The 27138-nt window shown below is 45.7% G+C and overlaps 1 protein-coding gene across 1 annotated transcript in view; it reads right to left on the minus strand.

Annotated features, from left to right (window-relative positions):
- macf1a (microtubule actin crosslinking factor 1a) overlaps positions 1–27138 on the minus strand; it is a gene marked incomplete at its 5' end in the record, with an annotated part of 117677 nt that overhangs the window by 81057 nt on the left and 9482 nt on the right. The window contains 27 exons of the mRNA XM_079288262.1: positions 3–6053; positions 8257–8392; positions 9023–9114; positions 9355–9477; positions 9615–9713; positions 9824–9931; positions 10181–10264; positions 10419–10578; positions 11018–11211; positions 11303–11441; positions 11531–11709; positions 11839–12005; positions 12245–12428; positions 12528–12654; positions 12822–12976; positions 15697–15870; positions 18604–18729; positions 18942–19037; positions 19773–19877; positions 20135–20296; positions 21022–21099; positions 21189–21317; positions 21804–22107; positions 22441–22595; positions 23020–23113; positions 23285–23412; positions 25364–25459. Of these exons, the coding sequence (XP_079144388.1) occupies positions 3–6053; positions 8257–8392; positions 9023–9114; positions 9355–9477; positions 9615–9713; positions 9824–9931; positions 10181–10264; positions 10419–10578; positions 11018–11211; positions 11303–11441; positions 11531–11709; positions 11839–12005; positions 12245–12428; positions 12528–12654; positions 12822–12976; positions 15697–15870; positions 18604–18729; positions 18942–19037; positions 19773–19877; positions 20135–20296; positions 21022–21099; positions 21189–21317; positions 21804–22107; positions 22441–22595; positions 23020–23113; positions 23285–23412; positions 25364–25459 (9645 nt within the window). The remainder of the gene's footprint in view (positions 1–2; positions 6054–8256; positions 8393–9022; positions 9115–9354; positions 9478–9614; positions 9714–9823; positions 9932–10180; positions 10265–10418; positions 10579–11017; positions 11212–11302; positions 11442–11530; positions 11710–11838; positions 12006–12244; positions 12429–12527; positions 12655–12821; positions 12977–15696; positions 15871–18603; positions 18730–18941; positions 19038–19772; positions 19878–20134; positions 20297–21021; positions 21100–21188; positions 21318–21803; positions 22108–22440; positions 22596–23019; positions 23114–23284; positions 23413–25363; positions 25460–27138) is intronic.

Consider the following 27138-nt stretch of genomic DNA (forward strand, 5'->3'; position numbering starts at 1 on the left):
ACCTTGCCGGTGGAGGATGTCCTCCGCTCTTTGTTTGACACAGTTTCTCGACTCCCTCTGACATCGTCTTCTCCCTCGCCCCAACTCTCAGAGGCCGTATCAGACTCAGTGACTCCAGGTGATTCAGACTCGGTTGAAGTGTCTTCTGAGAGCGAAGGCGCCGATGATTCCGGGGACTCAAGGTGCTGCTGTTGGTCTTTTGATTTGGGAACATTGGTGCAATCAACTTCAGGTGGTTGGTGCCTTTTCTTCTTTTTACCTTTCCCTGCCGTTTTATCTGGTTGCATGCCAGCAGCAATTGATTGAGCTGTGGGTTGGATGTCTGGTCTGCAGGTGACAGCCTTGTGAGAAAAGCCAATGGATTCGGCAGCATTCCTGGTTTGTGAATGGGATTCTTCTTTCCCAACAGATGTAACCGCTGCCAGTTGGACGTGTTCCTCAATGTGAGAATAGGGTTTCTCTGATTGACATAAATATGGTGGACTTTGTTGGCTGGTCTCATCTCCTTTAACATTAATTAAAAATGTCTCCCCTTCAACAACTGAAGGTCTCACGACACCACTGGCTGACTGTGGGTCCATCTTCTGCACCATAGTGGAAGTTGAGTTATCTGAATCTGGTTTTGCCATTGCAGATTTTGTGGTAATTGTTTTTGCAACGTCAGAATCCACTTTTTCTGTCATCTTCTCGGTGTCAAGCTCGGTTTTGTCTGTCACTTTTAGCCTCTTAGTCTTCTTGTTCTTCTTTCTTTGTTTACTTTGCTCCGTTTCTTTAGGCTGGACTGACGAGGCCGTTTCAACGTCTTCCTTTCCAAAGCTCCTGTTCTTTTCTTTCTCATCTGAAGAAACCTTGGTCTCCATGTCCTCCTTGACAGAAAGTTTCTTCTCGGTCTTATATTCTTTGACCCTTCTCAACGTCATTTCGTCTCCTTTGTCCCTCATCTCTTCCTCACTCTCTTTAGGTGAACCATTTGGTCTCTTGACATCATCATCATGACCCTCCACTCCATCAGCCTTTGGCAGCAGAGATTGTGTCTTTACAGTCCTGCCTCGACTCGCCTTCTTCCCCACCTCCTTGCGCAGTGCATGTAGCTCCTCCGCAGCCTGCTTCTCACTCACACCTTTTTCAAACACCTTTTTGAGGATGCTCTCTTTGGCTTTCAGTATCAGGGCCGCTTTCTCGTCGTTTGGTAGAGCAGATTTCGGAGGGAATTCTTGCTCCCTCCTTTTCGCTACCTCCTGACTGCTCTCTGGTTGTTCTGGTCGCTGAGAGACCGAAGCCTTCTCCTCAACTTTCTCTTTCCGCTCTTCCCGTTTTATCTCCTCTTTCTTATCCCCTATTTCTGTATCCTTCAAAGCTATTTTTATTGCATCTTTCTCTGGCTCAATGGTATGCTCTGTCAATTCAAGAGATGCTGGAACCAAATCATTTTGAGCCTCAACTTTCCCGGCAATCTTTGCTTCACTTTCTCCTTTGGGATGCCGTTGAATCTGTGATTTCTGGTATTCTTCTTGTGATGTAACTACATCAATGGCCTCAGGCTGTCCTTCAATATTTGCACCAGCTTGAGCAATTTCAGATGAATGTCTCATCTCTGGAAGGTGCGTTTCTCTCTCTGATCCTTTGGGCTTTCCGTTCCTTTTATTCTTCCTCTTCTTCTTGCTTTTGCTTTCCGTCTCTTTGGATGGAGAGGTCAACAACTGGTCTGACTGCTCCTCATCTTTGCTCGGTTTGATCTCAATCTTTAAAGGTTTATCTTTCTCCACTTTATTACCCTTCTTGTCTTCAACATCATCTCTCTGTGCTGCCACATCACTCTTTCTATAATCCTCTTCACTCAATTTAGACACTTCAATGCCATCGTTTCTTTCTCCGTCATCTCTAAACTCTGCTGCCACAAAACCTGCCTGGTTTCCATCTTCAGGATCATGACGAATCACTGACGTGCCCTCATCACACTCCTTTTTCCCAACATTCACGGGTTCCTCACCTGACGCAGCCGCTCCTTTTCTGACCTCTCCCTGTAAATCTTTGTCAATATCATAGACATGTGCCTGAATGGATTCTCCAAGACCATCTCTGAAACTGTTCCCCTTTCGTTTATAATCGGTCTCACTTGCACCTATTTGCACTCTCTCATCAGGCTTTTGCTTCGGAAGAGGCTCTGATTTACGGATGTTTGTCTGTGGCACAATCTCTTCTATGGCTTCCTGAACTCTTTTCTCAACATTAGTAACAAACTTACACAAGAGGTCTAGGGATTGGTCGGGCTCAATTGCAGCCTTTTCTTCCACCGACACTTTACTTTTGTCCTCTTCTGTAGTAGGGTCATAAAACAGTGAGTGATCTAATCCTACAGATGTCAATCTCTTTCCATCGTCCAGTGTAATTCCTAACCCTTTCTGTAAAAGTGGAGGTCTTGAAAGCACCGACGAGCTTACGTCTGACCAGTTTGCTGGACTGTCTGGGCTTGACACTGACATAACAGCAGGGCTGTATGTGCCACTTGATGAGGCAACAGGTGTAGCGCTACCTTCATCCCCCTCCACTTCCACAGAAGCCAATTTCTCCTGTATCTCTGTGTCACTGGAGATCAGTTCTTTTGCAATGGCATCCTCAGGATTAGAGATGTGTTGTCCAGTGGCAGGATCAAGTAAGCCTCCTTTCAAAAACTGGTTTGTGGCTATTACCCTGGCCATATTGTCTTCAACTAAACCTCTTTCACAGGCTTCAGATAGGGGAAGCCTTTCTCCAGTACTGATGTCAATGATCCCTCCACTGTCTGCCTGGCTTTGAAGCAGCCTTAATGCTGGAACTGGGTCAACTTGCTTTGATGCAACTGCCTCAGGAAGGGTCAAGATGTCTCTTGTGTGCCCATCCTGAACACCTCTAAAGGGTTTCACCTCCAAGAAGCGTTTGCCTGTTTCAATATCTATCTTCCCCATTTTTACAAGCTCAGAATAAGGCACAATGCGTGCAGTTTCTGGGTCAATCACCCCTTGAGTTACAGTAGAAGAAGTCATGGCGTCACTAGCAATATTCTCATCCAGAAGACCCCTAGAAACTGCCTCCGTCAATGTCAGTTTACATCCAGAGTCAGGGTCTAAAATGGCTCCGGTCGATGCCTGGAAAACGACAGCTTCTGGGTGAGATGAAGGCCTGACCTTTCCTTGGTAGACCCACTCCAGTTCTTCCAGCCCAGGCGCAATGGACCGATCCACTAGTCCTCTATCTACAGCATCAGGAACTGACAGCCTCATCCCTGACGCATGATGTATTATACCACCCTCAGCTACCTGCCTTGCAAACACCTGATAAGCCTCTTCAGATCTAATTAACCCCTTCTGAATAGCTTGCTCTAGAGGAACTGGAGACTTGGACTCTGGGTCAATAACACCTTCCATTTGTAGCTGTAAACTGGCTTTAGTGAGGACTGTTACTGAATCTGTATCCTTTCCTTTGTATGCCTTCTCTAGTGCCACCAGTTCTTCTCTTTGATCCTCCTCAATCAGTCCCAGGTTTGCTGCTAGGGTGACAGAGACTTTCTTATCTCTGCATAGGTCAACAATCCCCCCAGACGCCACCTGGGCTTCCAGAAGTCGCGCAGCAGTGTTGGGGTCGATCAACCCTGCCTGAGCAGCTTCCCTTACCCCGCAGATCTGCTTTTTCTCTACATCCACAACCCCTGCAAGCATTTTATCTGACTTCAGCACAGTCCACATTAGATCTTCACCCAGTAAACCCTCCTGCATAACATCTTCCATGCTAAGTGACTGACCGCTGCTCGCATCTAGAAAACCCCCAAACAGACCAGTCTGAGCCATTAATCTAACTGCTGTGTGGCCAGGAAGGACACCTTGGGCCACTGCCTCATCTGGGAGCAGCTTTTCCCCTTCCTCTGTCATCAGACCGCCCTGTTTGAGCTCTAGGACCAACTTCGCCCATTCAGCATCCTCCCCTTCCTTTTCCACTTCTGATTCACGGATATCAATCTGAGGTTTTGCATGCTTTGAGTCAGTCTCTGTCATAGGCATCTTTTCTCTGGTCATTTCTAATTCAGTCTGGGAATGCTTTATATCAGATTGTTTAAATTTAACATCTTCAGTTGCTTTTGTGCCCAGTGCGATGGACTTGAGAGGTTTTGTAGTGGTTTTCCTTTCTTCTGATGTGGTCGTACTTCTAGTCCCCTGCTGGCCACCACTATCCCTGGGTTTGAATTCAGTTGCTACCAGCTCCTTTGGTCGTTTAGCTGAAGCCATTAAACTTTCATGGTCGGATATTTCTTTCTTTTGAGCTTTTTCTTCAACATTTTTATTCACACCAACTTCATTGTTAGCGTCAAAGGCTAAATCCCTCTTTGGAGTTACTGATGGTTTATGCAGCACTTTGTAGTCATTTTCTCCATCATACCTTTCTTTTAGACTACCTGTACCATTCCGCTCAACTTCTTTATTTGGTGTGACTATATCGGAACTTTCTTCTTCAACCTCAGTTTGTGTGTCACTTATCCCCATAGCTGCCAAACTAATCTGTCTCACCGTTTTCAACTTTCCCTGCTCATCTGTGGTCAAACTGCTTTGTGGCTCAACTTGACTTCTAGATGATCCAGCAATGAGCTCAGTAGCTTTGACCAACTCCACTAACTCAGGGTCGAGTAGCACCAATCTTTTTCCGGAATGAGCATCCACATAGCTGTGAGTCATGAAGTGAAACAGCAGCTTGTGTTTCGCTTGCTCTTCAGGATCCATGTCATGTGTTGGTGTTGCATCCCAGACAAGGCCTGCGGGAGATGATGAAGGCGATGGAGAGGATGGAGGTGGAGAGGAGCTGGTGGAGCCCCAGCTCAGGCGGTTTAGAGATGGGGTACCTGACTGGTTCATGCTGGAAAGAACATCTGGGATGTGGGTGTTCTTGAGAAGACTGACAACACTGGGCTCAAGGGCCTCTTCAGTAGCCTGGTTTAGGGGAAGCACCTGGAGGGTTTCTGGGTTGTACAAAGCCCCAATGGCATGTCGCTGCCTTAGGATGTTCCTTGAAAGCTCACCTGAGATCACTCCTTTTTGAAGAGCCTCAACAATGGGCAGGAGTTCTCCAGTTTCAGGCCAGACTATTCCCATGAAAGCCCAAAGAGACTCAAGGACCAACAGAGCCAATCGAGGAGAAAGAAGATCCCTGCGTATACTTTCTTCCAAATCTAGGCGCTCTCCACTGAAAGGGTCTAGAATTCCCCCATTTTGCAGCTGTCGCGCTAACATGGCACAGGCTAGATCCTGGTCCATAAGCCCATGACGAACAGCCTCATCGACTGTCAATCGGTGGCCAGACCGTGGGTCAGCTATACCACCGGCAAAGAGCTGAGTTTCAAGAAGTCTTACAGTAACTTTCCGATCAACCAGACCTTCCTGAATGGCGCGGAAGATGCCAACTTTTCTTCCAGACCGGAGGCAGACAGTTCCTCCAGGTTGCTGTTTGACAGGGAAGAGAAGGAGGCCGGAGTCATCATCGAGGACACAGCGCTCTTGTAGCTCGTGTAGGTTTAATTTTTCAGCTGTGTTTGGATCGATCAGCTCTTTTTGTTGTTGCCTTGACTGGAGTTTAGTGAGGGTTCTGGGAGTCAAAAGTCTCTTGTCATCTGCCTGCTCCAAACTCATCATTTTTCCCATTGAGCTCCTCAGGCCTCCAGTGTTCATCTGGAGTTCTAAAATGCGAAGTGCCACCTCTTCTCTGATGAGTCCAGACTCCATCGCTGCAGCTGCTGGCAACACATTTTGTTGTTGGCCATCTGTACACTTAGTATTTTCCACCAAAAGCAAGGCTCTCTCTAGCTCGGAAAGGGACTGTCGAGTGTGTGTGTCGATAAGGCCTTGAGCTAGACCTTGTTCCAGTGAAAGATTAAGAGGGGAGTCAGGCTGGAGGAGCCCACCCATAATGAGCTGGGCCTCCAGTAGTACATGGCAGGTGTCCTGGTCAATAAGACCACGTTGGGCTGCTTTGAACACTGGGAATGTTTCCACTGTTCCCAGGTCAATTACTCCAGCAATGGCAATTTGGGTCTAGAAAAATAAAGAAGACAAAATTCCAGTTGACATTGAAGAACAATATGGCACTTTGAGACTCTAAATGAATCAAGTTATGTTGCTATGTTATCATATTAATTATACTATCTAGCATATTATGGGCAGAATCAGATGGTAGAATTAGAAAAAGAGGAAAACCCACAACCAGTTGCCATAAAAACATACCAGATATAATTAAAAAACAATTAATAAATAGCATGCTCATTATTTGTACATATAAGGAATTTTACTTTTCCTTCCCATTTTTTCACATTTCTTTTACATCAAAAAGGGCATTAAAACTTACAACTGCACTGCAATTCTAAAACAAGCACTAAGCATGCAAAAACGCAACAGAAAAATACAGAAAAATCCCAAGATAAAGGAGAACAAAGGCACACAAAAGAACACAGAAGCATTCAGAGGACGAGGTGGATAAAAACGTCTAGTAGAGAGAAGAGAGAAAGCGAGCGCTACTTACCGTACGGGCTTGTCCCGTGGCACACGCACTAATGGGCCAGCTTATGTATCGGCAGAGCGAGGCGCGACAGGTGAGAAGCTGGTTGTTAGCAATCTGCATGCCACTCTTAATTCTGACTCCCATCACTGCACTGACACTAAATCCTGCTAACCTCACTTTAGACTGGAAGATAATACTATATGGAAGCTATGTTTAGCTCTTCAGTTGCACAGATACCATGATGAATTGCAGACTGTTTTGCAACATACCATGTATCACATACAGTACGATTGTTACTACTCATTATCATTGGCAAGGCATTGGCCGTATTATCTTGTGAGATACGATATGGTTTACACGCTGACTGAACAGTAAACTGATCTGCAGATTTAGTTTATTTCCCGTCTCCCATTCTGATCCGTGGCTCAGAGCTCGGATGTCCACAATTCTCCTCTGGCTGCTGTTAGTGGTTTTCAAGCAAAACGCTGGTTTAAGTTTCACACATTAATAGTATGCATTAGAACAAACACAAAAACTCTCATTCACACACTCTGGTGATCTGGACACAACATGCTCAAATGGTGAAGTGTTTCTTTTTGCATAGCTGGCCTCTGGTGCACTTACACTTAAAACCCCTAAAAGTAACTTTTTCAAAGCGTCTATGCTTCAGTGAGTATTTGTTTAGTCACATAAGAGTCCCCTGTAAAAACATAGAACATTCACAGAGGAATCGGTCGTGAGGTGCAGCCGTCAAGACAAGAATTATCATCAAGGATTGCTTGGAACCTGAAATTCTCACACATTCAATACATTCCTTTGACAGATGCACCGTATTGGATGTGGCAGAAGAGGAATGACAAAGTGGGAGCTGACTGTGCATGTATAAATGATCGATTGTACACATAAACAAGGGGTAAACTTAATGCAGTAAAACATATTTCAATGTGATGTGTTTACTTTATGTAGTGGCATTATTTTACTACCACATAAAGCAAAGAAACATGATACTATTCAGTAGCTACTGAGATGATTAAAATGTAAAGGTGCATCTAATTCGTAAATTATTTGTTTCTAACGATGGATCCACAAAAAGCGGAGCGCTACAGCTTCTAGCTACCGGCTAGCATGACTTGTGCGGCACCACTTAGGCCATGTATTACCATGTTAGCGGTTCAGCAGATGTATTTTCTGATGATAATGACAGTGATGGTGATGATGATGATGATAGATGATGAAATGACAGCAGGCTTTGAGGAGAACAATGTGAGTCAGTGGAACACTCCATGCTACGGCCCAGTTCAGACGTGTCATCCAGGGAATTCTTCTTTTCCCTTCTGTGTTCATTTAGAAAATCACATTTTCTTAAAAAGCGTTTATTCTATTATTTGTACCATCTCTCCTTGAATGACAGAAGAGGTCACACTAAAGTGCTAAAAATAAAAAGTTATTTTAAGCTCATCTGGATGCACGTCTGAACAGGGTCTGTGATGTTTGTTAAACCGAACCAAGTCAATGAGTGAGACTCGTCAGTAGTGGTGATGTTTGTCAAAAATCAGTGAACACACATGCTGCACAACGCGCACACACACACACTCTCTCACTGGCCCACACGCAACGCACGCTGAGCTCACAAGCCTTTTCAGCAACATTTTTCACAATTACATTTCGACAAGCTTACAAAACCTGAAAATACATTTTGGTCACAAATGGGTGCTACCCCCCTCTCTCCAACCGATCTACCTTTCTTTCCTCCTCTTTGGCCAGTTGCTGCTCCAGCTGCTGCAGCTGCTGGGAGGAGCTGTTACACAGCTGGTTGTAGGCGGCCTTCAGCTCGTCCAGCTGAGCCTCGACATGAGCACGCTCCTCTGGGGACAACCTGAGGAGGACACAAGGCAGAAGGTTAGAGCGGGTGGGCTTTGTGAGTTTAATGTGCCATGTACCCAAAAAGGATTTTTAATACAGTACATATATATCACTGTAAACCTGTCCATTTGAAACATTCCCTTAATATTCCCCACCTTGAGGTTTCATCCAATTCCCAAACTGTAATTAACCTGACAAAAATCTGCTTGAAGGGATAGTTTGGACTGTTTTTAAAGTGGCGTTATAGTTATGAGGTACTTCGTCAGTGTATTACCAACAGTACACACTTCTTTATATTGTGTGAGTATGGTGAATTTTGAACTAACCATAATAATAAGACAAACTAAATACTAAATACACGTAAACTGAGATTGATTTTATTTTTTAGGTGTCTAAAATACATCCACAGCAGTCCATTGCTTTGCTCCTGTGCTGGTACTCCTGTCCGTTTCTCCAAACTCCATCTACTGAAGGTAAATACAGTGACTGTGGAGAAGAACCTCATACAACCACACTTCAATGAATCCAAACTTCTATCCCTTCAATTCAGAGTTTCCATGACAAGCAGCTGGATGAGAATGCACTGCTTGTTGCTGTGCTCGATGCTACAGTAGTGTGGTGAATGTGTGGAGCGTGATCTTACTTGCTGGCCTGTTTCGACAGCAGGAAGCCCTGAGTGCTCCTGATGGCTTCAGCCACTTCGTCTTTCTTGGCTGCCAGCTGTTCACTGATGGCCTTTAGAAGAACACATATGCATGACGCTCTCAGTACAGGACAACCACCAGTGTCTGTTTCACTCAAACAGCAAATTACACTGAATTCACAAGGAAGCATAACCCTTTGTATATATTGATATAATGAAGCAGTTGTGAGCTGCACAGAACACACAGCCCACTGGACACCTTTGATGTAAAATGCTGAAATGTAACTTGTCTGTGGAATACTGTGTGTAATCATATTAGATTTCTGTTGTACCTGTTGAGCAGCAAGTGAGGACTCGGCGTTGGGGCCCCCGGTCCGTCCCTGGAGGCCTTTGACCCAGCCCAGCAGGTCTGAGACCTGCCCCACCCTGGCCTGCTTCTCCTCCTCCACCTCTTTCTGCACAGATAAAAAGAAATTAAAGAGAAATCTCAAACTATTTACCTTGCACCTTATACCTTATACTTTGCACTGCAGTGAATTAATCAAACTACACATTCCAAACAGGAGGGAGACACAGCGAAACAAAGCCCCACCTCTTCTTCTTCTAGTCTTCTCAGGGCATCGCTGATGTACTTTACGTGTTGGGTTGTCAAGGTGACCAAGGCTGTGTATCGTGTGCGCAAGTCCATGAACTGCAGAGAGAAACACCCAGAAACAGATACAAGATATAGATTATCTTAATATTCAAAATATGTCTCCGTGATATTAATCACCAGAGTTTAGCGGACTCTCTTGTCCTCACCTCCTGAGTGATGGCGTCAGAGGAAGAGTGCATCCTCCTCCTCTTGACAGCCGACTTGTGCGTAGACTCCACGAAGGCTCTGTAGGTCATCAGCTGCAGTTCGTAGTCCTAAAGAATACAGCCGCGTACACATGAGGAAGTCAAATGTCTGTATTATGATTGCACATAATAGAAGAGTATTTTCATGTAATAATGTAATACTAGTTGGTAAACCAACACATATCAAATGCATTTACACGTCTTCTTGATTGTTTGTGAGACGGAACAATGGCGACCAGATCATTCGGACCATCACAGTGAAACAGCTCCGCACACACCAGTTCACACATTTGACATGCTGCATATGAGAGTCCTTACCTTCACTGAGGTGCAGTACAGTTTGGAGTGAGTCTGGCACTCGTCTAGTTTGGCCTGATTCTGTTCAATCTCAGCTACTAATGCCTGAGGAGGGCAATCGGAACATACAGAAGACATATCATGTGTTTAAGTCTGTCAGATTTAATATGTCGTACATCATAGAACATTTGAGGCGCACCGATATTTCTGATCTTGAATCGTTCCTTAGACTCGATCCAGAGCATTTAGTGTAACTAACCGTCTGCTGGGCCAGCTGCTCGGACAGCGCCTTGCTGTCCGACTGTCCGGGTTGTGTGTTCTCCTGTCTCTCTGTCGTTTCTTCGATCCAGCTGATCAGGGCGGAGTGACCGTGTCTGTACTGCTGCAGGGCCGAGCCCAGGGCTTCTAGCTCGGTCCGTCTGCAATCAAACGGGGAAAGACTTCAGGAACATTCAACACACAAACACATTTATTGTAAGTGCAGCATAAGTTCAGTACAGTGCACTGCTTTTCCCTATTTTCTTGCATTACAACCTGGAATTAAAATGGATTTATATTTGGATTTTATGTAATGGACTGACAGAAAAACAACTAAAGCTCCACCGTATCTGTCCATAGAACCACTTTAAAAAGTCAAAATAAAGAAACATTTTGATTCCAGGTTGTAATGCAACAAAATTGGAAAAACGCCAACAGGGCAGTGTATCCAGTATGAGAATGTTTATATAAAAGACAACATATTGTAGCATGTTCTGCCATTATACACTTCTCTATCATTAACCCTCCCTCTGTTAATCCTCCTACTCATCTCTTCCCCAAACCTTCTCTCTTTCCTCATCGTCACCCCGTCCCGCTCACCGTGTCTCCATCTGTCTCTTGACTCCGCTCCACCTCTCGGCCACCTGATTGGCTCTCTCCTGGTAGCGCTCCAGCTCGGGGCTGCGGTCCGGGTGGAGCCTGCTGAGCTGGGAGGCCGCCTCTTTGGCCCGACCCACCTCCGACTGCAGAGCCTGGAAGACGCCCTCCTGCTCGACAAGCTGGGCCTGCCGCCTCTGGAGAGAGATCGGACGGAGAGGATGCAGCACAACGGTCAAATAGTTTCACTGCATGAAGTATTAGTTTATATGACAATGTGTCCCTTACCCCTAGTTGATCTTTGAGGCTTTGAATGGCCGCCGTGTCAGCAGGAACGATGTCCTCCTCACTTAGTCTGCTCTCGTTCTTCCTGACCTGGCTCTCCGCTTCATCCAGGCTACGCATCAGGATGTCCACTGTTTTTAACCTGAGGAGGTCAATGGTAAAGTGTGAGTGACACATTCACGTATATTTCTGAGTTGATGAATAGACAGAAAGAGGAAAGAGCTCCCGAACTTTTCGAGGTAGACGGTCGAGAGGTTGTGCAGTTTGTCCGTCTTCTCCACGGCCTGGTTGAGTTCAGACCGGAGGACGGGGACAGCGGAGGACGTCGGCTTCTTCTCGAAGAAAGTGACGCAGCGCCGGGACACGTCGCCCAGACTGGAGCGCACGGCGTCCAGATCCGACTGCAGCTTCTGGACAAGAATGGGAAATGAGGGGGGTGAGTAACGTCCAAGTAGAGTTCAAAAACTCACATCTTTCAAGAAACAGTAACTGATATTAATTATTGCCGGTTGCAACCATCAGATGGGGCTCAAACTGACCTCCTGCTCTGCTATCTGGACAGTGTTGTCAGCGCTGTCACCTGACAGCCGGCTGGGGGGCGGAGTCTGAATCCCCCTCATCAGCCTCTGCTCGGCCTCGTTTAGACGAAGGGTGATGTTCTGCAGCTCCGACAGGTACGAGCGGGAGACCGACTCGTCCTTCTCCACTGGAGAGAGCGAGAAAAGAGAGAGGAGTTATTTGGGACCTGAACAGTAACACTGCAGCCATCTGCTTTCACATATTCCCTTCTCAGATGTCATGGAATAAGAGTATTACGTGGCGTGAGAAGGAAATAGTTGAGTACAGAACCTCTTAATGTACTTCGTTACATCCCACCCCTGGTCATTTCTAATCTGAGTGTTCAGGAGGCATGTGTGAATCCATGAGAGTACATATTTGTCCCACCGGTCTCCATGTTGAGCAGCAGGTCCTGGCAGTGCTGCTGGGCCTGCCGGACGTCCTTCTCCAGCTCTCGTCTCTCGCCCGCCGTGAACACGGAGCTCTCTTTGCTGTCGGACAGGAAGTCGGCCAGCTGGGACTCCAGGTGATCCAGACCCTGCTGCCGCTCCGCCGGGGCCTGACCGCGAACCTGCCAGGTGAGACACAAGAGGGAGACGGTGAGTAGGAGGACGGGAGCGGGACAGACTGGAAGAGGAGAGGACAGATCGCAAATGGGATTCAGCCTCACCGTGTCCAGGTTCCATCCGGAGACGGCCCGGATATCTTTGAGCAGGTAGTGCCAGGACACCACACTCTTCATGTTCACATGCAGCTGATGCCACAGAGACATGACCTTCTGGTACAGCTGCTCTGCCCTGCGCACACACAACAGTTTTCTTACCACTTCCTGACATATTATTATACAAACTGGAAACCAATTCCTCACTAAAACATCCACACCTTATCACCAACTTTACAACCATCACTATCCTGTTGTTTACTTCCACAACAACACTACATGTGCTCGTCGCATGCGTCTCACCTGCTGGCTGTGTCGATGGCCTCCTGGTTGGGAGGTGGGACGGTGAAACACACCGAGGGGACCATAGCCTCGTTCCCCGTAGTGCTGATCACCTTCCACTTGGTCCTCTGAGAGTTGTCCTCCAGCACACACTCCTCGCCGCGGGTTATCGTGATCTGAGAGGAGGCGGGGAAGGAGATTGAGCATGAATGGAAGGGGGGGAAGAGAGGATGGAGGAAACAAATATGGATATGGAAGTTATGGGAATACAGATGTTGGGAGCGAGGAAGGGAAGAGGAACAGATGAGGAGAACGTGAAGAACAAGATGGGAAAGCAAGAGGAAAGGGAGGATTTTGATGGTTAAAAAGAAAGATGAGGGAGGATGGATGGAGGAGAGATCAGATAAAAAAAGAGGACAAATCGGGGAGGAGAGAAGTGAAAACATGTAAACCAAAAGTTGATAGCAACAAACCCATAATGCAACACAAAATACAAACATTCATGAATTTCATGAAGTTAGCAGAAGCCCTAAAATGACATGACATTCGAGACCCTGACACGGGAACGATGCCATGTGGACTGAAAGCTGCTTTGCACCTCTACACTGGAAGCCTTTATCGTGAAAGCAGCAAATATTCTCCAAACTTAAAGGGCCAGTTCAGATTTCTTGAAGAGTGGTTGTATGAGGAATTTATCCAGAGCCAACCGACAGTGGATGGAGTTTGGAGAAACAAACAAGAATATCAGCAAGGGAGCAAAGAAATATACTGCTGTGGACGGGGGGCAGCAGCAAAATGTATTTAAAACACCTAAAAATATCAATATTAGTTTAAGCGTATGCTGAATTTAAAAATGATTTCATGGCTTTACCTTGCCATGCTCCTCCAAACTGGCCATCCACTGTAGGTAATACACAGACTATTGATAAGTACCTCATACAACCTCACTTCAAAACATTCCAATCGCTCCCTTAAAGTGAGGTTTATTGATACCTGGGCTGGGTTTCACCAACTCACCGACGAGTTAAAAGCAAACAGCAGTGACGCGGTGATTTAAAGAAACCCAACAAGGGACAAAAACAAAGTCGTGATTCGAGCATTTATTTCCTAAAATAAACACGAGGCAAAGCCACGAGACTGAGGAAGTGTTTTAGGGCTGCCTCCCCCACCCTCTCTCACCCCCTCCCTGCACACAGTCATCAATACATCCATAATGCAATGCTATGTACATGGAATGTCAATCAGAAGTTGAAAGCAGCGACTTGTTATTGCCTGGCTGACTGAACCAGGGCGTGTTAAATCCAGTTCCGCTCACTGATTGCCACCTGCCCTTATCAGCGCTGATGCTGCTAACAAACCCACGACTACTCGCCTTCTGAGCGGTTCCTCATCCCCCTTTACCTCTGGTGCAGTCAGTGTGAAAGCATGAGTATGTACAACAAGAAAGTAAATAAATGGTGGACACACATGAGATGAAACTGTGTCTCTACTGTCTATAACTTCTTTACTCGAAACAATAACCACAATTTAGCATTTTGTTCCGATGGATCAGGCCCAATTTTCCATTTTTTGGTTTCAGGGTAGAAAATCCAATGAATGGAACGTAGAAGGACCAAATCCATGCACACCTACTGTTTAACAAATTTCACCTGCGCGGGCGGGTATCAAACTCACGTCACATCAATGACAGTGACGCCTGACATCAGCTGATAAGAGAGGAGCAACCAGGGCGGCGTGTGTGCAGTGTGAGAATCTGAGGTGAGAGAGGGAGAATGTAGGCAGCTATACCTGAACGTTTGTCTTGTCAGCCCAGAGGAAGGGAAGAGGATGAGGAAGAGGAGAAGGAGGGAAAGGCAAAAAAAGGTACATGAGGGTATGGAGAGAGAAAGGAGGAGACAGGAAAGTGAAGGAGAGAAAGATTACTTTTGGTCACGTGCACGTTTGCCAGCACACACTGATTTCTTTTAACATAACTTTCAGCTCTGATTTCTAGATCGGTGATTCGGTAGAAGACCAAACCACCTTCCTTCTTCACCTGGATACAGCACCTCACATTTAAGATGCTTCGATGGACAAACTGACCCCGAGGAGTCGAACACAGAAACTAAAAAGAGCAGCGTGAGGGGGCAGCAGCGTGCCCGTGCTGCGGTGGGGGTGCTGGTTTTTGACCGGGCCCGTAAAAGGGGACAAGACCGATGTTTAATTCATCGGCTCTTAGATTCCCAGAGGACAAGAGAGGAGGGGAGAGAGACCTGTGTGCGGTACATAAGAGCAGCACTGAGGGGAATCAATGCACAACTTCAGCTCCACTCTCATTATGCGCTACTTTACTTCCTCTCTTATGGCCGTTTAAAGATCTAGTCACGTATTTTAGTTTTTTCCTGAAGAGAACAAAAGGCAAAGATCATCTATTGTGGGAACTATGTGAGGGATAAATGCTGGAACATTGTTCAGCTTCCAAGTCGAGCGCTGCTATTTATACTGGCCAGTAAAAATGAAGTGAAAACAGTTGGAGCAGTTACTAAAACAATAAATCCACTATTATTCATCAAAAGGGACCACTTAGACGGAGAAAAGACATTGTGTAGACGCCCTCATCAATTCAAAGATAAAAAAAATATATATATATATATATATATATATATATATATATATATATATTTCACAGCATGGAGGAAGAAGCCATAATAGAGCAGCCACTAAGTGGATGTGGGAGGGGCTTGGAGAGGAAGTGCAGGGCAGCGGTGGTGAGGGTTAAAACAATAGAGTGGGTGAAGTCACATCCTCGTCCTGGAAGTCAATGGTTCCTGATACAACGCAGGTTTTTCAGAGCTAAGATGGGATCTACAGTTTCTTCTTGGTTTTCAGTATCGGAAACTAACTACAACATGCACACGTATGTGGTGGGTCCCCATACCTCTATCTGTCCGTAGTCGCAGATGGCTCTTATGGGCGTTGTGGGTCCCAGGGTGCTCTCAGCGTTGCGGGGGCGGAGCTGCACCACCGCCTTGGCCCGGCCCACCAGGCTCGCCACCGTGCTCCGGTACTCGATCAGCTGCTCCTTCTCCTCCTGCGGGACGGACAGAATCATTAGGCCCGTGGATCACTTCACGCTGGTTAGTTGGTCTCAGAGTAACAGCGGTTCATTTCACGGGCCAACAGTCCGCGTAGCATAAACAGGAAGGAAATACTATGAAGCCTTTATTATTGTAGTAGACTGTATAAGAAGAGGACGTCGTCATAACCTCGGATTCTGCATTTTGGCCGTCGCCATCTAAAAGCATCCCCTGCTTTATGGCCTGTTTGACTCTAAATGGACCATCAGTTACTAAATGAACATCATGCTGTATTGAAGAAGACTTGAAACTAGAGACTGAGACCATAAACTCATGTTTACAATGTTTACTGAGGGAATAAATCAAAAGAGAAGTAGAGTCATTTTCTCATAGACTTCTATACAACCAGAGGAGTCGCCCCCTGGTGGTTATTAAGGAGAATATAAGTTTATGGCACTTCAGCATTGGCTCCACTTTTCAGAACCGGAGGTTGCTGCCTGAAAATAGTGTCAAAATCCTTAAAAGAGTGAAGAAAACAGTGGTCGATACATGTTGGCTCTTTTAAGAAATGCTTTTGGAGTTATGAATTCAGATTTTGGAGAGCTTGGATTGCTCTCCGTTTGCCCACATTTTTTCCCCACATTTTCAAATCCCTCAAAGCTATTTGAGTTACAGTTGAGAACACACATCACCCGTTTCGCTCTACTAATCTGCCAAGACCTCATGGTGGCGCTAGAGGAGAAGTCATGAGGCTTCATCCTGGGAGATGGACGATACATCTTTCTTTAAGTTATCTATTTTATGCCAAAAGAACTGAATTATGAAGGAGAACGATGGGTAGCCTATTAGCCTGTAGCCTGTGATGAGTGGACTTCCTGACTCAGCTGCTCGTGGTGGCTAGGGCACTATCCATTAAAGATTTAAAAGGTGAGCTCTTCTACCCTGACAAGTACAAGTACATTCAATTTATGTGTGGCCCCCAGCAGAGCGAGTCATTAAGGGTTTATTATAGCGAGGTACTGATAGAGTGAGTGAGAGGTGGAGACAGAGTGAGATAGAAGGAGGGAAGGGAAGAGGGGGGCCGTTATTAATTCCTTTCAAATTACACCCCAGAAATGAATTTCACACAGACGGCGTTCGCTGCGGTCAGCACGACTAGAACAACTCAAAAGACGAGCTAGAGGAAACACAATTAATCACGAGGTACATTAAAACGTGGGGGCATGAAGAATTCCAAATGAATTAGAACCACAAGATCAACAGCCATCACGATGAGAACATTTTGATTATCAGAGAAGCGTTAATATGCTCTCTGGTCCTCTGTCTTATTACTACATCTCGGAGAAGCTCGTCTATAGATGTACCAAATAACACCGATGAATCATCCATCTTCAGTGACGGGAAGAGCTCACGAAATCTAACCGTGTATGAAGAAGTAGTAAAATATCTGAACATTCATCAAATAGTGATATAAGTCTGATGAAAACCGTAATCTCTGCATGAAAGAGGGTGAAAGGGCTGATTGAACATCCTCTCCTCTTATCAAGAGAGTCAAACAAAAGCTTCTGCCGTTTGTTATCATACAGAAGCTTTGGTCTTTTAGTGTCAGCATCAGTGAGAGACGAAGCACAGCGGACTGGAAACTGATCGACGCACACAGCGTTAGATCATAGCACGTGGCTGTAGACACACACGGTACGGCCCAATGCTGCACACAGATCTGTGAAAAGAGCAGCTGTTTGTGACACGCGCCTCTTTATTGAGGATACGCTCGCTGCTCCGGCCTGTTGAGCGTTGACCACACCAACGCTGCCATCTGCTTCAAGTCAGAGGTGTGTGTGTGTGTGTGTGTAGAAGGTAGGTGTGAAAATGGCAGTCTAACAAATGGGACACAGATGGAGAGGGGGGGATGATTCAGCAAAGGCACTCTAACAGATTACTTCCCCGTCATGTGGTGTGCTGTGGCTGCCAGAGACACAGCAACAATCGCTGGTGTGCTAACACCTCAGCTACTGCAGCTCCCTGCTGCTCCTGTGCTTTGCATACGTGCACAACTAGCTCCTGTTAAAGCTTCTTTACATCTTTCATGTATAGGTTTGCTCTGTGGACACAAGGTGGCAGCAGAGCTTCTAAACCTGAAGGAACGCAGGAAGCTGGGATAAAAGAGAATCATCATCATCTATATACATTTATCCAGAGAATCTAAACTAAGTTGAAAAAACGTACAAGCAGCAGCCACTTTAAAGAACTTGTGATTGGTTGAATGAATTACAAACACGCCACAGTGTTTTCCCCCCGCAACCAGTTGATAATGTGTAGAGCCAGACCTGTTTCAGCTGACGCAGAGCTGAGGAGAAAGGGTTCAAGTAACAGTATCCAAGAGAGAGAAGAGACTTTGTAAACGAGAACCTTTTATTTTGAAGGGGAAGCCCCTTCCCGGATTGATTGTACTGAAATAAAGACTTCATTCAACTTCTACTGTTTCCTATCGAGTATCTTCGATACATTTGAGGGTAAGCTGCTTTGCTCAAGGGTATTGAGGAAGCGTCCTCAATTCATTTTTTCTAGTTTAATGAATTTGCTGCCTTCATTTACTGCAGGTGGTTCAAATCAAACATCTGAGGATTACAGAGTTAGAAAATTATGTATATTAAAAATGAAGAACACAAACGCGAATTGTTTTAGCTCATAAAATTGACCAGTGCAGCGCTCAGAAGTGGAGGTACAAACTGAAGAGGGGCAGATACCATGGAGTCCTGCAGCAGGTCCTCCAGCTTGCTCAGTCTGCTGTTCTTGTCACAGGTGTACTGTCTCTTGATGGTTTCCTGGAGCTGGCGCAGGTACGACTCACAGTCCCGAGCATCACCCATGAACTGACACGGGAGACAGGAACAGTAAACATGATTAGAATGTTTTCACGGGGACCTGTAGAGGACAGTGAACATGAGATATTCTGTGTACATGGTACACCTGGTAACAAGGAGAACAGCGGTCACCGAGTGGATTTGGTGAAAACTCTATTTTACATATTCTGACGCTCACTTTCTGCTCGGGAGCAAAGATGCAACGGTATTGGTCGCCTCACCTGGAAGTACGCCGTGTTGTCTTTGAGATGCTGCTCCACGCACACGCACAGCTGGTTCACCCACTGCCACTGAGTCTGCAGGGCCGCGCTGTACGCCTGAAAGCACGCAGAGACATGTCACACAGCAGTTACATACAGCGCATGCTTCAAAGGGGAGCTACGCGGCATCAGCGGGGATGGTGCTTCTGTTCAGACTGTGCAGTAACACGGTGGACAACAGGCAGTGTGAACATGTAACCAAGTCACCAGAATGATCTCAGGACTGATATAATTATGTGGTTTTCTACAAACTATTCATTCATTTTCAGTATTTAAACCTTTAGATACCAGTTCAATTACCTAATACCACTGGTTTGTGCTGCTTCTAGCCGCAGCTCAGCCGTCGCCATGTTGAGAGCCATTAAGAGGCAATCGATATGCTCCCGATCTCTTATAAAGCACCTTTAAGGGTCTGAGTGTCTGTACTTTGGGTACAGTATATTATATACGTGTTATAGGAGCTGAGGTGGAACTTTGAAAATTAAAAAAACTTGCCAAAATGTTTAACAAATGCATTAACCAAAATGTCCCTAGTGAGGCAAAACGGTTAATATTTATATTGGATATAAAGTGTTTGGCAAAAAGGTTTACAAAAGGTCACATTTTACCTTCTGCCCTTTTTAAATCCAATTTACATTTATTGACTTCTAAAAATGCAACGCAACAAAACATCACGAAGAGCACAGTCCAGTAAAAGCAGCTGGAGGTGAACTGCTCCAATAAATGAGTCAAAGGCAAAAGCCGGCATCTTCAAAGGTCATTCAGTCTCAGTGCATAAAGTCATGGCTTCACCTCCACAGTCTGTTTGGCTGGATGGTTCTCCAGACACAGGCGGTTGGCTGTTTCCTGGAGCGACCTCATCACGTCTTGTTTTTCATCCAGTTCTAACCTCGTTTCCTGCAAACAGAGCAGGAAAAGACGGGTGGTCACAGCAGATTACGGGTTGCTTTTTCACGGCCCCGGCCTGGCTTGTGTGCGTGTAAACACGACTGTTTGTGTGTTTAGAAAACTTATTTGGACATAATTGCATTGTGTAGAAACTGTGCAGGGAGGCTTTGCTTTATGTATGCCTCTCGTTTCTCTTTGAATAGACATCTTCCAGAGGTCTGCGGTGTGCAGTCGACAGGAAGGTGGTGAACCCTTCCTCCACTCACGCTGTGCAACTCTCTCTTGGCGTTCATGCCGGCGTTGTTGTCGCTCCAGTCGAAGGCGATCTCCTCCTCCTCCCTCTCGTTGAGCCAGATCAGCTCCTCGGTGCAGTGCGCCACAAACGCGTGCAGGCTCTCCAAGCTCCGCTGGCGCCATGACGAATGTTCCTATGGCAACCACACAAACAGACATCATCGTCATGCTGATCAGCAGTGCAGAGAAAAATAAAAAGATGTAAAAAGACATCCTCCGTCCTGAGGGTGTTAGAGGGGATTATACTGTTGGTGTTGTACGTTTGCAGGGATTTTAGAATAAATTAGCATTTGTTAAACCATTTTTAAATGAGCTTTCATAACAAGGATATTAATGAATCTTTTAAGATTAGGTCATCTATTATTATTTAAGCTACATATGCATCTATGCGCACGTGCACACAAACCTGAGAGAGTAAGACTTTGAGTATTTCAAAAAGAAAGAAGCAAAATATCTTTTAATTCAGGAAAGCAAAACCGAAGTAAAACATGCATTCATACAGTGTTAGGAATTAATAACACACGTAAAACCAGAAATATATCAAGAGTCAAGAAGCAAGAGGGGACAGAGACATCAAAAGAGGGGGGGGGGCAAAAAGAGAGCAGATGCAAAGTTAAGTGTTCTTAGCATGAGAGTCCTGTCATGGTGTAATGGGATTAACTGAGGAAGGGGAGACAAAGAAGTGTTACCACTAACACACACACACACACACACACACACACACACACACACACACACACACACACACACACACACACACACACACACACACACACACACACACACACACACACACACACACACACACACACACACACACACACACACACACACACACACTTCTTTCTCAGAGACTGACCAGTAGTTTGCAGTATTGGTGCTCCAGCTTGACCAGGGTTTCAGAGTAACTGCTCTTGAAGTTGGGGGATACTTCAGCCTGAATGAGAGGAAGGCAGAGCGTCGTCACAAACCCACGGCTCCCAGCCCGGAGATCTCCGTGTTCCTGTGTGAGCGGTGTGTGCGTACCTCGTAGCTGCGCACCTCCTGCAGGCTGCTCATGAGCTCTTCCACCGCGCTGTGTACGGCGTTGTGCTCTTGGAGGTTGTTTTCTACGGAGGGGAGGTCGGCGCCCCATTCAGCGTGCTCCAAAAGGTCCTGAGACACACAAAGAGCAACGAAATATGTCGTATTTTTAGCCCACTGAAAAACATTTGTTTTCTTAACTTTTTCAATATTTTTAAGTCTCGTTTCAGTTGAATATGTTTTTAGGCTTGTAATGGCTTTTGAATGTAGATTTGATGCTGTTATTGTAATATTAATATTTAATCTATTGACAGTTTCATACTTTATATTATGGAAGAATGAATCTCATTTTCCCCCGAAATATAAATGCTTTCCAATAATGTTTTACTGTTTTCTGTACAGGGTCCAAGATCCACTATCAGGTATTTATGTTTCCTATTGATAGAGCAAAAGTTCCTGTGTAAAAAGTGAGGATTTGCTGCTTTTATTCCATATTATTGTAAACAGAGTATTTCATACATTTCATAGACTAAATCGAATAATCAAGACAGAAAAAATGACCAATAATGAAAACAATGGCTACGTGCATCCTCCAACACTACAGCTACAGTTTCTGACCTGCGTCTCCTCCACCCATCCGAGCAGCTCGTAGATGAACCTCAGGCTCCCTTCGTCCTCTGATGACGACATGGCCACCAGCTGGGAACGGGCCGTGGGTCGCCGCAGGAGGGCGGCGCCGAGTGCACCCACGGCCCCCACGGCTCCCAGCAGGGTCTGGCCCAGCGTCAGGCCGCCATCCGTGGCTCTCTGGCTGGGGTGCTCTGCCCCCGTGGTGCCCAGGGCCTGGGAGAAGTGGCCTTTCCTGTAGACACTGGAGCACTGCAGTCTGAGGGAGACCAGCTCCTCTTGAAGGCAAGACACTCTGGTGATGTGAGAAACACGTGTATAGTTACTTACTAACTCCTTTCCCTGAGTTGATTGGCCTAAATGGTACAGTACATAAGTTAACAGCTGCACTGAAAGGCATCACACGTTTTAATTAAGTTTCACAACTCGTCTGGTGTTCAATCGCCCCGTCGCTCAGAGGTCCCTGCGGCCGATCGACCCGGTCACGGCTTTTTTCTATCCTGGCCCCACAGTGGAATGAACTCACTTATTGTAAGTCGCTTTGGATAAAAGCGTCTGCTAAATGACTGTAATGTAATGTGTAATGAGAAGAGTTGAACCCTCCTCTCGTTCCCTGTTAGAAACTCACCTGAACACCAGCTGCTCCACCTGGTAGTACTTCTCCTCTCGGAGGACTTTCAGCTCCTGGTTGAGTTGTCTGATCAGAGACTCACAGTCCTGCAGGTAGCAGGCCAGCTCTCTCTCACACATCACCGCCTCGCCGCTCTCCACTCGAGACAAGTCCTGGACACCACAGCAGGCAGGTGATGGATGAGCGTTTTGCTTTTTTGTTCATTTGGCTTATGTGGTGAAGTTCTTTTTATAGGCGTTCTAATGTTCTAATGTCTGGTGTTCCCCTGGCCATGGATTCAGTAAACAATACAAAGAAACTAAATTAGCAGCAAATAACAGCAAGATGACTTTGGTTTCAATAAAATAAATATATCAAATAAGGGCTTCTAATAAAGTGACTCTGTGGATAAAGTAAAAAGATGATCTTCCGTCGGAGATAATTGGCAACAGAGCAGAGAAGAACTGGACCAGCTGTCTAAGTACGTTTGTGTCCACACAGCAACAGGCCGATAATTAACATATTGCAAATGATCCAACATTCACCGAACATAAACCCGACGCCCCTGCATGTGTCTGTAAAAGGAAGAGCACTCACAGCCTGGAGTGTGTTCTTAGCGAGGGTGAGCTTCTCCTCACAGTCCAGAGCCATGTTCTGGACCTTATTGGCCCTCTGAAGCAGCAGTTCTAGCCTGAAAACACACACACACATATATAGGGATTAAAGGGGCATGCTCCTGAAAATCACACTTGATGAGAAATTGACCACAAGGACTTGCATCAGCCTTTTTTCCTTAATTGCATGCATCCTGCTGAAGTCAATATTTGAATGGATTAGTGTGTCTGTCTGTGTGTGTGTGTACCTCTCCACAGCCGGCCGTAGAGCCTTCTCTCTCTCCAGCATCTCCAGGATGAGTTTGCCCCACTCCTCCTCGAGGTCGTTGGGATGGAGGCCCTGAGGAAGCTTAATACGACCAAACTCTATCCATACCTGGAGACACACACACACACACACACACACACACACACACACACACACACACACACACACACACACACACACACACACACACACACACACACACACAGTGATTACATACTTAACGTCCCATGATGCTTCAGTGCAAGTGCACGCCATAGACTGTATATAAGAAGTGGACGTAGACACTGACGTCACCCATTGGTTGACCGTTTTGAAGCCACAATTTCCGCATGTTGTCCGTCGCCATCTTGTTTTTTTGGAACCATAGATGACCATATTTGGACTAAAGGGCGGAGTTGGAAAAAAGCAAGGCGCGGCAGCTGAATTAAATGTCTTGCTGTGTCGAAAGCACGACCCGCCCTACTCAGCCTCTGATTGGCTAGTACTCGTTGCCTTCGCTGGTTGGTTGGTTAGGTTTAGGCATGAGATTGGTTAGGGCAGTGGTTCTCAAACAGGTGGGGCGCAGGGGGAATGCAGAATTCTTTTTTTTTTTTTAAGTAATTAATAAATACATGCCGAAATGTATGGAAGCCCGTTTCCGCCACTGTGAGGAAACATACAGATCCTGTAAGTCATTATAATGAGATACTATCTCATAACAATGACTTACTATCTCATAATAATTATAGTCATAATCATAATAGTTATGTTTATTTTATTTGATATGGACATCACAGTAGCATTGGAATTGTAACATACATTTATGCACAAAGCCCAGATGCACCGTGTTAAGTGTTTGAAGTGAAATGCTAATTTACAACACCTGTCCACATGAGGCTTTTTGCCAAATTGTAGTTCTTTTTTGCACAGACAACTTCATTTGCAAAAAGCAGACTGAGGAGTCACAAAATGTTATTTCAATAAAAGTTCAACATAGACCATTTTGTTACAATTTTGTTGTGGCGGTGGGGCATGAACATTTTTCTTCCTCCAAAGTGGGGCGCGACAGTAAACGTTTGAGAACCACTGGGTTAGGGTACGAATATCAGGGTAAGCCAAGTTGAGGCACAAAAAGGCGGGTTATGCTTTTGCTACAGCAGCATTCATCATTCAGCGCATTGGTAGAAGCTAACGCTAGCTTGGTTAGAAAGGTGCATCCGTACGTTTACTGTGATACAAATTTGGATGCTAATTTTGGGTAGCAAATACTTTAGGGAAAATTGAACAGTCGAGTCCTTATTGTGTCTTTTAGTTTCAGCGTACGCTGAACAGACAGACTACCTAAACCGGAAGGAAATCAATCTATGGCTTCACATTGACGTCGTATCTTGTCACTCACTTTTGGCCTTTAACAGAACATTGTAGTCGACGATTGTTTCCCCCTCGGGTGGGCGTGGTTTCATTGGGTATGACGCAATGCGCGTGTCTGGTAGAGACCTCTCAATCACAGGGTATCACCGCTCTAAAGCATGCTCTGCTTTATGGTCTGTTTGACTCTAAATGGACCATAATTTACCAAACGACCATCATGCTGAGGAAGACTTGAAGCTAGACCATAAACTCATGTTTACTGAGGTAATAAATCAAGTAGAGTCTCTTTCTCTGAGGTCGCCTGAATTTGGAAGAATGCAAGCTTGAGGCACTTCCCTTTTCAGACCCGGAGGTTCCCACAAACACCGTAAACAGCCTCCATTACGTTAGCGCTACATTTAGTCGGCTGATAAGTCACACCACAGACGAACACTCTGGTGCAATCAGCTGAGTGAGAATAAAGGAGGAACTATCATCGACTATCATGTGTCTTCTGTTCAATGAAACAATCTGCAACATTGATAACAGCAAAACGGTGGAAATGCAGCCTATGACTGAACTCACAAACCTGCTGAAACACCAAACACCACAAAAACCCACAGAACAGAGTGTGCATCATGGGTCTCAGCCATAGGGACAACCAGCTCTGCACGGTGCCGAGGTCTCTCTTCACTCGTTCATGTTCTTCCTCCCTCCTGTTCGCTCTTACCTCCAGCAGTTTGTAGAGGTGTTCAATGTGACCTTTCTCGGCCTCCTTGGCAGGGATCTCCGTTTCTTTAAAATGGACGTACTCGTTGTAAAGTGCCTGGAGGAGGAGGAGGAGGAAGCAAGTTACTGATGAGTTTAAGGTCAGACACAAGTCAATACCCGTTATCACAGGTACAGTAAAAGCTCTCTGGATGGTCATTAGTCATCAACGAGCATCTCGTACATGACCGCTTCATTTCCCCTCCCTCCTCCTTCTCTCCTCGTCTTCAGACATTATTTCTATCACAGCAGCATCCTTTTCTCACATTATCCTTCTCTTCTTTTCGCCAACATCACATATCTGTTCTGCAATCTATTTATTTTTACTCTGTCTGCTGTCGTCCATTGTATGAAAGAAATTGCTCGTCGGCTCCTTTTCTTCCTGACTGCATGTTGGTGGGACTGAAGAGAACAAGCCGAGCTAATTTACAGGGATTTGATTCCCAATAACAAACAAGCATGTTGCTATGAGGTTATTTGGATCACAAGATCCAAGATTAAAAAAAACCTAAATCTCGCTAGATGTTGCAAGGTTTGGTGTCCTTTAAACATTGAACTATAAAGAGAGAGAGAGAGAGAGAGAGGTGTCCAGTGTTAACTTTGGCAGCTGTTTTAGATTGTGCTCTTAGACAAAAATGCTTCTCAGTTTTAGTCACAAATCGTTGACCAAAAGTCATATTTTTAGTCAAAAATGTTTCTTTATTTTGTCAGCAATTGTTTTTTTTGCTGACATGCTGCGTTCACACCGGTCGCGTTGATTTTTTGACGCACTGCAAAAAAGCGTCCAACGCACTGCAAAAAAGCGTCCAACGCACTGCAAAAAAGCGTCCAACGCGCCGCCGGTCGTGTTCACACCGGTCGCCGCAAAATCTCGTAGCGCCGGAGAGGGGGCGTGGTTTATCGTCCTGGAAGCCTCGATCTGGCCGCCATTGTTTTCCGCCGTCAACCATGACAGGAATAAGGACAATTGCTGCTTTGTACGTGTTGTGGAAGTCCCTCAAACATCGGAATGCCAAACGCCGTCATGTCTGGTTCATAATATTGTTCAGAGGAGCTCCGTGGATTGTATCGAGCTGTATTCACTGTGTCTAGCAAGCCACCGGTCGCTGTTTACTACAGCTGTAGGAACACAAAATAAACTGATTTGGCTGTGATTCAACGGCAATAAACCGACAAAAAGGGACTCCGAAATAACTACGTAATGATGCCGATTTGTACTTGTCTTCTCCGACAAAAAGGGACTCCGAAATAACTACGTAATGATACCGATTTGTAGGTTACTGGTCTTCTCAATGGAGCTCTGATGGATCGGTGCTAGGCTATGCTAACATCGTAGCAGCTCCACCAGCACTCAATAACGTCACGTAGACGTAAATACGGCAGCTTCTATTCATTGTTTGTACCGTATGGTTTACACACACACATGCATACACATAGTTTGGTCCGGTCTCTATTGATATGAGGTATCGTAGAGCTCTGGGTGAACACAGACGGCGACAGGATTTATTTCCTGATTCAACAACGGCAGGAAGCCAGTGACGACAGGGGGAGCAACTCAACGCTGATAGGCTATCGCGCCACAGCGTCACGCGATTATGTCGCTGAAGTTGAAAAATTTCAACTCGCGCGTTGGCGATTTTGCGGCGTCCAACGCCTCCACCGCGTCCACCGCACTGCAATAACGCGTCCAACGTGCAGCGGCATCGCAAAATCGCGGCGCGCCAGTCTCATCGCGTC

This window comes from Melanostigma gelatinosum, assembly GCF_949748355.1.
Source record: "Melanostigma gelatinosum genome assembly, chromosome: 17".
Taxonomy (NCBI): Eukaryota; Metazoa; Chordata; class Actinopteri; order Perciformes; family Zoarcidae; genus Melanostigma; species Melanostigma gelatinosum.